General features: G+C 34.0%; 1 protein-coding gene across 1 annotated transcript; it reads right to left on the bottom strand.

Moving 5' to 3' along the window:
- Positions 1–409: 409 nt before the first annotated feature.
- On the bottom strand, positions 410–2,281 carry LOC120275561 (dioscorin dioA3-like). The gene is made up of 7 exons (XM_039282180.1): positions 2,198–2,281; positions 1,872–2,117; positions 1,288–1,394; positions 1,060–1,162; positions 765–932; positions 621–674; positions 410–539 (listed from the first exon to the last, which is right to left on the bottom strand). Exons 1-7 carry the CDS (start codon positions 2,279–2,281, stop codon positions 447–449), a joined length of 855 nt encoding a protein of 284 aa, XP_039138114.1. The 3' UTR covers positions 410–446.
- Between the last annotated feature and the right edge of the window lie 16,045 nt (positions 2,282–18,326).

The following is an 18,326-nucleotide window of genomic DNA, read 5'->3' as shown; positions in this document are numbered from 1 at the left end:
TAAAGTGATAAGCCTACAAATTTATGCCATTGCTTATTAATTTTCTTTTTTCTATAATCATTTGTGAATTCTTTCACTAACTAATATGGAAGAGGCATTTTTAAGAAATTAATATAATAGGTAGAGTTAGTTGCTCAAAAAATATTTTATGATGAAATTGTTCCTTTTTTGATAGCAAATAGTTAATGAATTAATAAAATGCTTTTGCCTCGATCATGGATGGAACACCTCCCTTAATGAAAGAAATCAGTTGTCGTAAAAAACCCATTTTTAATTATTATATCCCTGCATTGAGTTTTTGGATGCACTAAAATGTGAAGATCATGATACTGAAAAGACACATTATTTATTATACATAGGATGATAGTACATGCAGAGTGGAGCACTCCACCCTTTTTATTTAACCATCACCATATTACACCCAGACATACTATGAGCTTATATTATTACATGACACCAAGCTTCGATTTTAGCTGTTCAAAGTAAAAAACGGAGCGGAAATTGGTTGGTTGAAGTGGTCTTGCATTGTTTATAGCATTCTGACAAATCAATTAGCAAAAGTTAATTAACATTATCAAAACTAAACAATGATGGGATAAAGCTTGATTAGAAACACTCACTTCATTCACTGCCTGCTTCAACAGCAGTACTTGCCTTGGTGAAACAGTTGCAACCTATAAACCATACATAATATTTAAGCATGTTGATAATTAATTATATATAATATAACTCAATATGCACTAAGTTGTAAGTCAGTTAATTACCTTCCTCATGACGGTCCATGAAATACCTTCAGTGCAAGGTGGAGCTGTGAATGAGCCCATGTATCTAAAATATGCACAGTCATCAAACTGTAATTGATTTGGATCCACAACTCCTGCATTTATTTCATTCTTCTGGCTACTGCTAAACTGCTTGATAAAGTCTTCAAGCTATGTATGCATATATCAAAAATAGAAGGTTATTTATATTACAATTAATAGATTAAGCAATTTGTTAATATTATAATTAAGAAAGGTAAAATTTATAACTAATTAAGTAATTAATTAATATAATTACATCTGAGAGGAATGTATCAGCACGTCCAAATCTGAAAAGAATAGAAACCACTGCTCTCTTTTGGTCTTGGCTCTCATGGACCAGCTGTGCCTCAAGGTCAAACCTAAAGTTCAAAACAAGACACTTACAGAGATTTGATATTTAAGTTATATACACATATATATATATAGGTATATGAAATTTGAAATTATTGGTGGAGAATGTCATTGTTTGTTATGATATCCAAACCTTTCGCCATTCATTTCATGCTCTGAAGGGGAGTGAAAATGAATTCGCTTGAGTTGGTATGCAACTCGATTGATTGATAGTGAACCAGCATTACTCTTAAATTCCATCTGTACTCATAAAAATAAATGCAATTACACATGGCAATATTATCTACATTATCTAAATTTTTATATATCTCTTGAAGGTGTGCATGTAGTTATAAGTTTGTTTGTATCAATTAAATTATAATTCTTAAATTTCATGTGAGTATATATATATATATTAATCATTTTAAAATTTTACTAATTTAAGTAAGAATTTGTTAATAGTTTTTAGTCTAACTTAATATTTATTTGGCAACAAAACTAAATTAGTATAGAGTTAAAAATAAAACTAAAATTAAGTTTTAAATTTTTAATTGGAAATATCATATATTTAAAAATATATTTCTAAAACCGTTCTTTAGTTTATCCATTATTCATAAAATTGTAGGTACTCAATTAATTGTTCTACTCTTTGTCAAGTGTACGTACCCTGCAGGAAACCAATCAAACCATGCATGCATTCATGCATGAAACCCTAATATTAAATATTAATATACGTACCAATACATCATGTCCACTGTTCCTTAATGTTGCATCAGCGGCTCTATAATTTCTTCTCAACTTCCCCAAAGTTTGATCGAATATCACTCTGTTATCACGCAACTGAATGGGTGACTGCTCCATGCCTTTGCCACAAGCCTCCCACTCTGGTTTTAGATTTCCCCAGTTTTCAGGACCATTAGGACTTCCTTCAATGTAGCTAAAGTCATCCTCTACACCATCATATATATATATATAGGCTATCAACTTTGAAGTATCATATAAAATATATATACTATAATAATGCAGATATATATACTATCTATATAGTATATATGAATGTTTACCAGCTTGCAAGCTTTGCATTTGAAAAGGCAAGATAAGAGGAGGGAGGAGAGGAGGAAGAGATGGAAAAGGGTGGATGAACTCATGATTGTTATCTTTCTTAATTCCTTTGCAAAAGCTTAGATTGGAGTGGGTTTAGAGTTGAGGGCTCTTTGATTTATAGATTTCATTAATGGTGTGTGGGGATGTGGTTTTGTAACTAAAGATGCTCTACCATGTATAACAAGTGCTAGGCGACGTGGTAGGTGTTGATTTAAAAGTTGATAAGACAAGTAATAGCATAGACACCCTTGGAGTACTTTTCATAAGATACAGAGAGAGAGAGAGAAATGACCATGCTGTATTATTTTCTTTCTATCAATTTTTTTTTCACTTTAGAAAAAAAAATATATATATATATATATAAGTGGCTCAAATGGTTAGTGATAGAGAGAGAGATGACCCTGTATTATTTTCTTTCCATCATTTTTTTTCACTGGAGAACAAGACAAAAAAGAGAGTAATAATTATTTTTTTCTGTATGTTTGGAGAAATGAGCAGCTTGTTATTCACTTGAGGAAAAGAAATAGGAAGGAATTTGTATTAACTTAATTGCAAAATATATATCAATATATTGGTCTTTATATATATATATCACCTTCTGTTTTTGCATGAAAATTTTAGGTTTTATTTATAAAATTACATAACTCTTTAAAATCTTCAAAAAAATGTTTTTTTACGTAATTGTCTTCATAATTTAACAAATTGATATTACTATCCCAATACACAAAATAAAAAAAAAATAATAATAAGATACAAACATTTTAGGAAGGCATGAAGCCTTAGAAGGCTTTGTTTTTCTCCTCTCAACAACATATGATAGAAGAGAATCAGTAGAGACTTTTTTTTTTCTTTTAACTTTTGAGAGCAGAGAAATTCTAAATGCCTATGTGTTTTTTATAATCTTTGTATAGAGCTTAGCTCCAAATTTTATTGTCATTTCATGTCTTCCCCTCCTGCAGGTAGGGATGGCAACGGGTAGGGTATGGATAGGGTATGCCAAAACCCTTACCAGGGTGCACGTAACCCTCTACCCCATACCCGATGCCTTACCCTGCATCCCTTGAGGTAAAAATCATACCCTTACCCTTACCATGCAGGGATCTGGGTATACCATGAGGTACTCGCTTACCCAGTTGTTCAAATTATCGAATTAAATTTAAATAATAATAAAAAAATAAATTAATTATACATTATATTACAATCTTTAATCACATCCATAAATTCAAAAATTACAAGTTGATATATATTTGTTTATCTTAAATTATATAATCACATAAAAATGACGTCTATTTAGGACTCAATGGTAACTCTACCTTTTGTTTTGTTCATGTTTAACCATCTTGGTTTTTGTTTAATTTTTTTTTCATATATCTACTATTTATATTTTATATAGCTTCAAATTTTATAAATATCTAGTAATATTTTGAATATAAAAAACATTATAAGTAATTCTCATAAGTTATATCCAATTGATTTTTATTAGTATCTTATTTTTCATGATGTTCTTATAATTTTTATATTTGTTTATTTTTTTAATTTAATTATGATTCTTAATATATCTAAAATTCAATTTTGATAATATTATCAAATATAAATATAGAAATTAAATAAAATTTAAAATAATATATTAAGAGAAAATTTGAAGTATTATTTTCAAATTAATCACTATGAAAATAGATATTGAGTAAATTGTGAGTAAATGTTTAGTTTTATAAAAAATTTATATATATATATATATATATATATATATATATATATATATATATATATATATATGAGAGGGTAAGGGGTAAGAGTGCAGGTAAAACCCGTGCCCTCTTCAACAGGTAGAGTAAGAGTGCAGGGTAGGGGTGAGGGGCATACCCTTACCCGACCCGTACTCAGCTCAAAAACTAGCGGTAATACCCATGACCCGTGCCGGTCAAAGAGGGTAATACCCTCTTTGACCGGGATGCTAGTCACGGGCTACTGGGTATACCCGTCGGGTAGAGTACAAATTGCCATCTCTACCTGCAGGTTAACTATGGGTCAAAAGACCAAACTAATTATGAAAGAGGTGTTTACAATTAAGGAGCTAAGTGTAATTATAAGAAAACAGAGAGTTTTCATAAGCATTATTAAAAAGATAGTGAAATCAATTTCTTTCATGAAAATCGAAGCTTAATCTCACTCTTAGCATTATTGACAACTATTTGCTTAGCAATTTCAATGAAACTAATTAGTTAATGACAAAATGCCAAAAAAAAAATTCACTTGTCCTTTCAATTGAAAATAATTTTATGGTAGGACAAACTCTAATATTAATTATTCTAGAAAATATCAATAAAATTTTTTATTAATAAATACGTGCAAACAAGACATTTGTGTAACACTCCCTTCTTTCCAGCTGGCCAAAGAAACCCCAATCGTTTACTCCTGAAAATTTAGGTGGCAAGGGGTGAGCCATTGGCTCAATAAGTACTATACTTATATTATCGAACAGTTTATTATGTTAATTTAATGATCAAATTACTTACTCTATTATGTACCGTCATCTTTTATTCGGTTTTATTTTTTTGGGCCCTACTTAATTTAGCTAAGTATATATCCCATGGTCTAATTGTCATATCTCTCCCCTGGAATGTGCTATCGTCACCTATATGTATGGACAAGCATCCCAATCACATCAATCCCAAGTACTGCTATCATCACCTATATGATTGGACATAGTACCTTGACACCCTAACGTCTGCTGTATGTACATGTGTCACAGAAACTTTCTGGCTGGAGTTTTCAATAGAGGCTTTCGTTGCTTGAAGTCCACCTTGGTTCCATTTTGCCGCTTGAAGTCTGCCACATTTCTATTGCATGGCAGACCCAATATTAACGTCGGAAACATTCTCATGTCTTCATATTCGGCCTTTGTTACTTGAATCTTCTCTTTTCTCAAAACAGAGCTTTAACGTATTGCTAACTAAAAGGTACGAAGGCCAAAGGCATCATCGAGGACTAAACCAGGGCATTCAGAAGAGCTTCAGAAACACCCCAAACTAAGTGGTAAAATCCTAAACTACCCTGAAACTCATAAAGACTAAGCATTAAAATGTGCACATTATCAGAATTAGCAACCAGAGAGACTCCTAAAAAGGGATTCTAGAAGAGCACTGACTGATGCTATCTTTTGGAAACTCTTTTCTCCATAGCAAAGTGCTCAGGGTACTTTCCCATAGTGTACCTTCTTGGTTTTTTTTTTATTGCAGATGGATAGAACATCCATTGCACTTTTTTCTCTTTTGTCTGTGAGTATGGTAATCGCTTTAATCAAACTATACCAGTACAAAGTATCGTCACCTATATGTATGGACAGGTGCAAGAAAGATAATAACACACAACATAACTTTTTTAAGCCAAAGGACATGCTCAACTAGGCAAGCACTAATCCTCTACCTTTTTCCAACTATCCATATTTTCAATTTCAATTTTAATCTAATTTCTTTCTATCACATATTCTCATTAATTTCTTCCAATCACATCTTTATTTTTCAAATAGAAATATTATGTTCTTATCATAATATAACACAAATTTTACTATATCATAAATCCAAAACAATAATATCATATTCAATATCTTCATAATATATAAAATCAATCAAAATAATAAAATCTCAATCACACCTAATTATGTAACCAACATGATCAAACATAGATTCCATACAAAGCAATCACTCAATCAACAACCATACAACTACAATCAAGTATATATATATATAACTATATAAGTAAATACTTACCACTTGTCCTATGCTAAACCAAAGTTCGTGCACACTCATCTTCACTCCTATTTTGCTCTCTTGTTAACCGATATTGAACAACATTGACGACTTTGTGAGCAAAATAAGAGAATAGCTATAGGATTAAGAAACTGATACAATGAAAATCTTGAAACTGTTGATCCGCGCACGAATGCCAGTAACAAGCCTTCTAATCTGTTGATCAGAGATTATCAGGATTGGCCAGAAATTGAAGTAAACTTTACTACTCATTAAAGAACTATTACCAGACCACCTCCCATCTTAACCCATAGGCTTACAATAAATAGACCCCAAGAAAGATAGGAAACCCCCACCCGTCCCAAAAAGAGAAATTCGAAATTTGTCGAAAACGGCAAGTTTTCAAATTTCAACAAGGAAATAAAGGACTTAACAAATACGGCGTACAAATATGAGATTTCTATCCGAAAATATAATCAAATCAAATATTATCATAAACGACAAAATTGTTGTTTTCGAGGCGAAAAAGATGGAATTTGTCCAAATTCTGGTATGCCTTACGAGCTTGTATGTACAAGCTTGTGACTTATGTTCGTTGACCTTTTTTTTTATCGAGTGAGACCTATAAAACAACCAAACTTCATCACCTGGACAATTACCAAAATGCCCCTGCTAGTATAAATTTCATTTTATTCATGAAAGCACAAACCATTTCTTCATAGACAAATATATATATATATATATATGCTATAGCTAAATTAAATTTTATATTATTCCTTTTTTCATGTTGACCCATAACATTTAATTTATTCTTGTTTAAACCCCCATAATTAATTAATGACTATTTAAAATTTTTTTACTCAATTTAATTAAATTATTTTATTACAAATATGAACAATATCAAAATTTTTAATTGTAAATTTAGTTAGGGTTTTTAATTTTGAGATGTTACAATTTGTTATTCCGATTTATTTTGTTTATTTTTAATTTATTTTAAAAAAAATTATGAAGATGATAATTATTGTTTACTTATTTTGAAGAACGGGAGACGAGAAGATGCCAATGGATAAACTAATTGCTATCTTCTTTTTTTCCTTGAAAAAGTTTAAATTGGAATAGTTTGAGAGTTGAGGACTCCTTGATTTATAGATTTGAAGGGGTGTGTGTGTGTGTGTGTGTGTGTGTGTGTGTGTGTGTGTGGGGGGGGGAATCTGGGATGTGGCTTTTTGAGCTAAGATGCTCAAACATTGATAACATGTCCTAGATATCAAACGTGGTGGGTGTTGATTTAGAACTTGACAAGACAAGTACTGGTATAGACACCTTTGAAGCACCTTTCATTGGAAATATTGCCTATGTTATTTTCTGTCACTCAATTTCTTTCACTTCAGAAAATGAGAACAAAAAAGGGTGCTTTCTTCTTTTTGAAATATTTTGTGTTTGTGTGTATGTGTGTGTGTGTGTGTTTGGGAAATGATCTAACTTATCCTTCACGTGAGGAATAGAAACAGGAAGAAATTTGCATTGATTTTCCTTAAACCTCCCGTTGTTGCATAAAAGTTATTATTTATTTATATTGATTTTTTTTCCCACCTCCATCACATGTCATAGAAGAGAGAATTATGTCTCTCCTTTTGCTCTCACCTTGGAAGGAGGAGAGAGTTAAGAGACCCTAAATCCTTATGGTTTTTCTTCCTTCCCTAGAGATTTGTTAGGGCCATAATAAGTGAACCAGCATCACCATTTCCGTTCCATTACAACTTAATTAGCTTGAATTTGTATTTGCAATTTGTTTTTGATAAAAGTGGATAAACCACAGATTTATTGAAAATGAAATATAGCGTACAAGCACAGAACAGATAGAAAAGAAAGAACAAAAACTCTCACCAGAGGTGAGGCACAAGTACTTCTAGAAACATAACTTAAGGAACAAACAACGAGAAGATAAAATAGCTCTGAAGACGAAAGCCACCAACAGGGGGCACAGGTCAACAAAGCTGGGAGTGGAGAACTCTACTCCGAGGCGGGGATTAGGATCCATGATCGCTCGAATTGTTGGATCCCCCTAAGCGATGAAGTTGATTGAGCGCTTGATTTTTTGAGTAGCCTCTGCCAGAGACTGCTGTTGGTTAACATCGGCCGTTGAAAACCAGGAAAGTAGCATATTAGCATTTTAAACATTAAAGAGTGAGTAGGTAATGCGGAAAAATTGAAAAATGCGATTGTTACGCTCAAGCCAAATATTCCAAATAATAGCTCTAACACAAAGGTCCCAAAGAGGTTGGCATTGAGGTTGAATGGAAGTAATCCAAGTGGTCCAAATCTTCGAAAAGGAAGAGGGATGGAGTGTATTTCCAAAATTTGCGTGAAAAATGACCAGATACGTGTAGTGTATGAGCAGTCGATAAAAAGATGTTCTACAGTACTCTCAGAGGCTCTATGGAAAAGCACGCAAGTATCAGTTGTATTTTGTAAGTTACAACCTTTTTTGAAGAGATTTGTAAGGGTGAGAATTTTATCTTCCCTAGCAAGCCAGCAGAATAGGGTGATGTTTGTAGGGCATCTAATTTTCCAGAACTACTTATAAAGTGGACAGCGAATTCCTCCATCGATAATAAACTTGTAAAAAGATTTTACCCAGAAGATTCCACTTTTATTCAGAGGCCAAGTGTAAAAGTCTTCTAGTCCACTTAAGCAATCAGGCATTATCTCCAAAAGAGAAGAAAATTCATCGGTATTACAGTTGAAGAAGAGATTTTCAGGGGAGTTTTATTGTTCGGTAACCTGACGAATAGTGATCCAAGGGAATATGTAGTCATTAAAAAGAAGAGGCCAATGGTCTTTCAGAGAAATCCCCGAGTACCACCTATCATACCAAAAGTAGGTATTGACTCCATTTTTAATTGCAAATAAAAAAAATGGTCGGTTTAGTTGCAAATACAAATTAAATTAAGCTAAGTAAATAAAAAAAGTAAATAAAAATATTTTAAAAATATTCCAGATATACGTGTACTTAGATTTTATGGAGAGTATATATATATATATATTATAAATCCTTCTAAAATTTTAGCAATTTATGCAATATCTATCTTTTTAGGAATATTAATTTCACTTACGTATTTTTAAGGAATAAAATTAAAATAATAAAGAGGTAAAAATAAGCGCTACTAACTATTGTTCTATTTGAAATTAGAAGTAAAATAAGGTTTCAATTTTTTTAAAAAAATATTATTTGTTTTAAAAAGTATATATTTTTAGAACCTTTAATTATCCCTCCGTTTACCCATAAATTTACAAGTAATCAATGCTTTTGTGAATATCCGCTCTACTTGGGTATGGATTATGTTTGCTAGGTATTCGACGGACGAAATCATAAAATATATTTTTTAAAAAATTTAATGGGCCATATTAATTTATAATCTTATTATTTTAATATAAGTTTTAATTAATAAAATTGATAGTGCTGCTAACAATGAAGATAGTTTTAATAATAATATGGTTGAAGAATTGATATGGACCGATGATAATACGGTGATAGTGTTGTTTGATTTATCTGACTATCAATATTGATTGATTTAATACTTTTTCATCATACATTTGGAAAAAAAAAATTTTAGCATGGGAAATTATCTTTAAAATTTTTAACAAGATATATATACTTATCAATAATTTAGTCAACCACTGGATAGCCCCATGGTATGACACCAAAGTATAAGGGGGAGGTCATGGGTTCAAATCCCTCCCCCAATAGGACTGTTCAATGTACTGTTTATACACTGTTTACCCGAGATTCTTATACTATTTTCATACTGTACATACACTGTACATCCGGGTTCCAGTACTGTTTATATTCATATAAAAGGGCGCTTGTCGTCTATTATTCAAAAAAATAATAATTTAGTTATTTTTAATATGGGTTTTGATTAATAAAATTGATAGTACGGATGATGATGAAGATATGGAAGAAGATAGCGTAGGTTAGCTTCAAAACTGATCATAATGAGAATATGGTGACTAGTGTTGTTTGATTGCTTTGATGATGTTGATTGATTTGATTTGTTTTTTTAAGTATTTATCTGGGAAAGAGTCTAAAATTTGGAATGGGAACATTATTTTTAGAATTTTAACGGGTCATATTGATCTATAGTTTTGTTATTTTTAATATAGATTTTGATTACTAAAATTGATAATTATGCTGATAATGATAGTGAAGATGGTTTTAATGATGACAAGGATGAAGATGAGATAGGGAAGAAGATAGACTAGTGTACGCTGGCTTTGAAACCGATTATGATGATAGTATGGTAATAATGTTGTTTGATTTGTTTGATGATGTTGAATGATTTGATATTGCCCTTTCAATGTACATTTGGAAAAGAAATAGAACTTTGGAATGGGAACATTATTTTTAAAGTTTTAACGCGCGGAGCACATTCATCTATAACAATATTTTTAATATTGATTTTGATTAATGAAATTGATAATGTTGATGATGAAGATGGTTTTAATGATGGCAAGGATGAAGATGGTATATGGCAGAAAATATAGCACGTTGGCTTGAAAATCAGTAACATTGATATTGTGGTGATATTGTTGTTTGATTTGTTTGGCGATTCTAATTGATTTGATGTTTTTATAATTAAGCATACATCTGGCGAACAAATTATCTAAAGTTTGCAATTTTTAAAAATTTCAACGGGCCATACTCATCCATATGTAGTCTTATTATATATTTTTAATATAAGTTTTGATTAATTAATAAAATTGATAGGGGCTTTGCCGATGAAGATGGTTTAATGATGAATGATGATAATATGATGACAAAGTTGTTTGGTTTCTTTGATGATGGTGATTGATTCGAATTTTTTTTTTTTCATTAAAATTTATTTGATATTAGTCTAAAAGTTTGTGTTAATCTTTTGAATGAAGCACATGGGAAATGTAACAAATTTGTATTAATCTATATATAAATCAGAGGCGTATTTTTCATGCATTTTTTGTCAGAGTAAATAGAATCCAAAATTAAATATTTTTTAAAAATAATCATTTACTGCAAACTTCACTGCAAATAGTGTTATAAAATGGCTTATGTGTGCAACCTAATTTACTCTAATAAATAGTAAAATAAGATTGATATTTTTTATTATAAAATTTTCTTGTAAATACTAATATATATAATATTAGCCACAAAGAGAAGAATATATTATTGGTGAGGACAAATGTGGGTAAATTTTTCATGTGGTCACTGTGTTATGGCTGATTTCCATTTTGGTCATTGTGTTTCAATTTGTTTCTTTTTGGTCATTAGATATTAATTTGTTTTCACCGGGTGGTCACTTGGGATTTTCCGGCCAAATTTAGATGACGTGGCGGCCGGAAATGCCACGTCACTTTTTTTTTTTATATTTTCTCTCATCCCGGTCGGAGAGGATGCTGGACTCGACTCACTTAAAAGGTGGCGTGGCGATTTCCGGCCGCCCGTCATCTAAAGTGGCCGGAAAAATCGCAATGTCACTCGTCAATGACAAATTAATATCTAATGACTGATGAAACAAATACAAATCGACAAAACTGAAAATCACCATCATGCTCTGATACGAAAAATTTACCCGGACAAATATTTCCGATATAATAAAATAAAGTAGAAGTTTTCTGCTAATAAGATTGATCGTGATAACCGTATCTTCAAGACCAATCTTCACTTCACTATTGTTTCTTTTTCTTTTATAGAAATAGTATCATTTGTGACTATATTGTTTAAGAGCTAGAGTTCATTATAAATATGTAATTTTTTATTATGATAATATTGTCTCTAAATCAACATTACATCTAATACTAATTTTGTCACTAATGTGTACAGTATTGTCATAAATAATGTTGTTAATTTAATAATGTAATTGCTTGAATAATAATAAATTTAGGAAATTTTAATATTAAAACACAATTATAAAATTAGTGATTATCCTAAACTATTTTTCAAGTAAAATTTTCAAATCAAGTAAAATTTGTTTCCTAAAAATTAATCAAAATTAAAATCAATTATTTAGTTTGGGAGATATTAAAATTTTAATTTAGTCCTAAATATAAAATATTCAAAGAATACGAAATACTAAAACTAAAAAAATAAAATAAAAAGAAAAAAGTTATGGTACGTAGCATGTGGGTATCCACTCCAAGCACCCATTGTTTGGGTTGTAGTGTCCTTGCATTGATCATGGCACCATGAAAGCAAAATATTGATTATATTATCAAAATTTAATTAATTATACAAGACTTAATGCGTTAGAGGAGCAGATTTCACCGGTGATTCAGAGCGGAGTAGTTATCTACTCCTCTTAGTTTGGGAAGACCTTTGGTTTCAAATGGTAGTGTTTGTCGACCTAGCATCTCCTTCTCCCGGTTCTCTTTATTTCCGTCCAGTTTTTTCTTCATTTATCTACTCACTTTTGGTGAGGGTATGTTGTTTTTTTTGTTTTTTTGTTTTTTTTGCTTTCATTTTGTTCTGTACTTCTATTCTTTACTTTTTAATAAAACAGTGATTTATTCACTTTTTTTAAAAAAAATTTATTAAGTAAAGAGAAAAGTTATATCATTTATTACCTTAACAAATTTACTTGCCCTTGTCGTAATTAAAAAGATTAATATTATTTATATCACAATCAATATCACATACAAAATACCATAAGATAACATTTAAGAAATAATTCGCTAGATAATGCTGTTTTACATCACTAATATTTTTCCATCAATAAATACCCTATATATATATCTTCCACTTAGTGTAAACCAAATCCTTTAATTTGCTTCTCAATAAACCACTATTTTGGTAATTGTGATTCCTTCTTATTTTTACAGTTGATAGAAGATTAATTAACCATCTTGTTTGATATATATCCTTGCAGGTTTTGATATAAACACACAAAAACACACATGATCGCTCTCATCATTGGGCCAGGTTGGCTGGCCCAGCCCAAAAAATTTAAGCTTTAGCCCAGCCCAAACCCAAATCCGACGAGCATCATAAATAGTTTGGGCGGGATGGGCCAGCCAAAATTTTAAATATGAAGCCCATGACCCAGCTCATGGGTTTGACTTTTTGAATGAATTATTGGATAGGGCTAAGATCGGCCTGTTGGATTTGACTTGAATCGGCCCGTTATTGTTTTTTTTACCTTTACTTAATGAGTAATGCTATGAGGCGAAGCCATCACACGAACCAGCCACACGAATGATGTGGTTGGTGACATGGATTTTTTTTTTAATTTAAAAAAAAAGGAGAAACAAAAAGCAGTCGCGAATCTCTTTCTCTCTCTCTCTCTCTCTCTCTCTCTCTCTCTCTCTCGGGGTTCTCTCCCAGTAGAAATTAGTGTAGCATTTTGTATCTCTCGTGCGGGTCTCTCTCTTTCTCTCCCGCGATCGGCCGCCGCTTCCTTCCCCAGCGACCGGCCGCTGCTTTCCTCCCCCGCGATCGGCCGCCGCTTCTGGCCGCCGTCCCTCTCTCGTTTGGCTTCGAAGAGTAACTAGGGCACAGATCAGCCCTAGTTTGTGTCTTTGTGTGGCTCTGTCGTTCTCTCTCTTATTCTCTCTCTCTCTCTCTTTCTCTCTCGTGTGGCTCTGTGCTCCCGGCCGCCGCTTCCCTCCCCACTCCCGGCCGCCATCCCTCTCTCGTTTGGCTTTGAAGAGAAACTAGGGCACAGATCATCCCTATTTTGTGTCTCTCTCGTGTGGGGCTCTCTCTCTCTCTCTTTCATGTGGCTGGTTCTTTGAATTTCTTGGCACAAAAGCACGGCTCGCCTTGAAATCAGGTACAAAGACAATGATGACCTAAAAATTTCTATCATGCCCTCGTCTCTCTACAACGATGGCATAGTGGCTTGGATGGCCTAGTAGGCAACCACCACTCTTGTTGTTGTAGAGGGAGGGGGAAGTATGGGAGAACATCATTATTGTTGAATCTGAGCCTCTGTTTTAATTCTGTTGGTTGATATTTTATCTATATTCAGCATGAATCATTTTGTTGCATCATGTATGTCTTTCTATCGACGTGGCTTGTTCGTGTGGTAGCTTCGTTCTATATAGCATTACTCTTACTCTTTAGTAATGATGGTCTTGGCCATGATGATTTGCCCTATAAAAGAGTATAGAAATTGGGTGGCGTGGCAACTTTAGTTGCAGCCCTTGATTCGTGTTTATCCATGCAAAAGAACAGAGGGGCAAGATCTGAGCCTTTTTCTTCTTCTTAAACTGTTTGTTTTTTTGCTATTTTTTGATATCTGTCAAGCTTGATGTAATCTACAGATGGACACCAGAGAAGCTATAAAAATTGAAGCCTTTGTGGCTTTGAAAGAGTTCCAATGTACAGGTTATTGTTAGTGTTCATCTTGTAATATGAGTGCTCTTACTCCCTTTAAATTGATCCAAATGAGTACCATTTAATTTTTATTTAATTTTTATGTTTTTCTTTTTGAGTATTTCTGCAAGATTAGGATGTGTCTCTACCATTCTTTGAAGTGCTTGTTCCAGGGTCTCCTTTTTCTTGATATCCACCTTATTTCTTCTTACTATGAAACCACAATAACTCTTCCCAGTATACATCTGTACAAATTTAGTTGGTTCTTCTTTCTCAATTTTTTTAGTATGTTCTCGACTCGATCGGTTTAATGATAATCACTTTATCATAAGTTCAGGAAAGGCCCACTTCTGTGTCAAAAGGATTCATTGTTGTCTTTGTTACTTTTGATGCTTGGTTTCGGGGTTTCTAGCATAATTGTGGTTTTCGAAAGTTCAAATCATATTTCTGTTAGGGCCCCAAATTTGACCCCTGATATCTTCCATTGTTTGCCCCTCTTTCCAAGTAAAACAAGATACTGATAAATATTGGAGAAGAGAGAGGAGAATCAGCAACAATCAGGATACTGAACTTCGTTCTATGTTTGATGAAATGCCAAGAGAGAGATTAAGCAAATATAGAGAAAAAAAAAACAGAAGACTTTTCAAGGATTTCACACTAGCCAACTAGCTTCACTCTTGCCATTCATATATATATATATATATATATATAAAGTCAAAAAATTAACTCCACTAGCATGAGCATACATGCTCTCATTGGCCAGCATTAACACCCTAACTATTCTTCTATTGGCCAGCACACACAACCAGAGATATGTTCTCCACTAAATCATTAATAAAATACTTAAAACACTCAAAAGAGATAGCATAAGTCAAAAGGGTTAAGCTTCTTCTCAGACCCCGAATCCAGCTACCATGCTTAGCCTCCATTCTTCTATCCTTCTCGATTGCAGACAATGCACGACCCAAATCCACACCGTCTTCAATCAACATCAACACCCCCTCTTGATTGAGACGATCTCATCCCAAGCAAGCCTCTGAACCTCACAAACTTCTCAGTGAGCAATGGTTTGGTGAAGATGTCGGTGATCTGGTCATCAGTGCTGCAATGACGCAAAGAGATTGCTCCTTCTGATACTAATCCTCGGATGAAGTGATATCTCACGTCTATGTGCTTCGTCTGACCATGGTGTGCAAGATTTTTGGCCACAACAATGGCTGAGAGATTATCAACCCATAATTTAGTAGGTTCTGAGCATGGTTTCCCACAATCTTGTAACACTCTCCTCAGCCAAACAACTTGACAAGCTGCTGCCGTGGATGCAATATACTCTGCTTCGGTTGTGGAGAGAGCCACAACCTCCTGCTTTCGAGATCCCCAAGAGACAGGACTTGAGCCTAATTTGAAGAATACTCAGGTTGTGCTCTTCCGATCGGCCTTGGAACCTCCCCATGATCTGTTGGAGAAAAGCCTCGATTCACCATCATCTCCCGTGAATACCACGGACCCAAACTTTTTGGTTCCTGCGAGATATCTCGACAACTCGCTTTGCGACAATGAATTGAATTTTTTTCTTGGTTGATTCATGAATCTAGATAGATAGTTAACTGGAAAAACAATGTCTGGTCTGGTGTGTGTAACATAGAGCAACTTCCCAATCAAACTCCTATAGATCCCTGGGTTTGAGAACTTTTCATTGTCATCATCTTCAAGCTTTTCATTTACTGATAATGGTGTACTCACGTGTTTGCAAAGCTTCATGATCATGTGAACTAATAAATCATCAATGTATTTCTGCTGTGAAATGAAATAACCATCAGAATTCTGCTTCACCTCTAATCCCAGAAAATAGCTCATTAAACCCAAGTCCGTCATCTTGAAAGTATTCATCATGTCATGCTTGAATTGAGCTAATAAATCAGAACAAGAACTTGTGTATATAATATCATCTACATAAAGACTAATAAGCACCAATTGTGTTCACTCTCACTCTTGACAAAACCAAGCTCCTTGAAATGTTGATCAATTCTGGAATACCAGGCTCTGGGCGCCTGCTTCAATCCGTATAGGGCCTTCTTCAATCTATAAACTAGATGTTCTTCACCCTTTTTCACATAACCCTCAAGCTGAGTGACAAATACTTCCTCCTGTATTTCTCCATTCAAGAAGGCTGATTTCACATCAAAGTGAAACACTTCCCACCCTGCATGAGCTGCTAGAGCTAGGATTAATCTAACTGTTTCAATACGAGCCACTGGTGAGAACACCTCAACATAATCAATCCCTTGAGTTTGTGAGTACCCCTTGGCCACTATTCTGGCTTTATGCTTCTGCACCTCTCCTTTTTCATTGAATTTGGTCTTAAAAATCCACTTAAGACCAACTGGACTCTTCTCTGCAGGCAGCTCACATAACTCCCATGTATTGTTGCTTGTTATTGATTCCATTTCTGAATTCATAGCTTCTTGCCATTCTTTACTCTTCACAGCTTCCCTGTACTCACTTGGATCAGCAACATGCATAGCAAATGTGCATGAATTGTATACATCTGTAAGCAACTTGGTCTTTCTCGGAGGAGTTCCATCAGTAAGAGCCACTCGAGACTTTGAGACATCAACAGCATCACTGTGCTTAACCTGTATCTCAGTCTCCACTCCTTCACTTGATGTCCTGACAGAGATTGGAGAAGATAGAGGATGATTTACATGCTCCTCCTTATCTTCTTCAAACTCCAATGCCTGTACATTTGATTTAGGCCCTTCCCAACACCAACAAGACCCATCATGGAACACAACATCTCTATTGATGATGATTTTGCCTGTCACTGGATTGAACAACCTGTATGCCTTGGATTCTGAAGAGTATCCAGTGAATATACATCTTTCTGATCTCTCATCAAGTTTGTGTAATTTCTGGGAGGGAATTAAAGCAAAGGCAATGCAACCAAATACTTTTAAATAACTCACCACAGGCTTGACTCCATGCATTGCTTCATAAGGTGTCTTCGTTTGTAATGCTTGTATAGGTGATCTATTGATCAAATACACTGCTGTTGAGACAGCTTCACTCCAAAACCTTGTCGGAAGATTTCCAGTCTTGAGCAAAGCCTGAGCCATCTTCACCACTGTCCGATTCTTGCGCTCCACTATACCATTCTGTTGAGGTGTATACGGAGCTGTGTACTCCCTTTCGATGCCATGATTATTACAGTAGTTCTGGAACTCAGCTGAGGAGAATTCACCACCACGATCACTCCTCACCACCTTGAGCTTTCTTCCTAATTGCCTTTCCACCAGAGCATGATACTTCTGGAAAACCTTGAAGGCTTTTGACTTGTTCTTCAGGAGATACACCCAGCACCACCTGCTATAATCATCTACAAACAAATAAAAATATTTATTAGCACCCAAAGAAGCTTCACTCATAGGACCACACAAGTCCATATGCACCAGTTGCAACACTGAATTGGATCTTCGGGAGACTCTTGATGGAAAGCTAGCTCTAACTTGCTTTGTAATAGCACATTCTTCACACTGTCTGGGTTGCTTCAACTCAGGTATCCCAATTGCCATTTTCTTGTGAGCCATGAACTGCAATCCTTTATAATTGAGATGCCCGAGTCTCAAATGCCATAATTCACTCAAGTCTTGCCCAGCAGCCATCACATTTACCCTTCCAATGCTTGCAATGTCTAAAGGATACATATTGTTCCTTGTTTTTCGCACTGATTATCACATGCTTTTTGGCTCCGTTCATCTCTTTATAATGCACTTGTCTTCCTTGAAAGCCACGAGTAGCCTCTTGATGTCAAGCGTCCGACACTCAAGAGATTGTGCGCAAGATCAGGGATATACTGAACCTTCTGCAGCTGCTTTTGCTCTCCATCTTGATTGTGAATTTCCACAGTTCCCACACCGTGAACAATCATTTCTTTATCATCCCCAAGCTTCACACTCTCCCTAAGAGATTCATCCAAAGAGCAAAAAATCT

The sequence above is a fragment of the Dioscorea cayenensis genome, chromosome 14, assembly GCF_009730915.1.
Source record: "Dioscorea cayenensis subsp. rotundata cultivar TDr96_F1 chromosome 14, TDr96_F1_v2_PseudoChromosome.rev07_lg8_w22 25.fasta, whole genome shotgun sequence".
Taxonomy (NCBI): domain Eukaryota; kingdom Viridiplantae; phylum Streptophyta; class Magnoliopsida; order Dioscoreales; family Dioscoreaceae; genus Dioscorea; species Dioscorea cayenensis.
The sequence above is the reverse complement of the archived record's forward strand: the minus strand, read 5'-3'. Positions and strand labels throughout refer to the sequence as shown.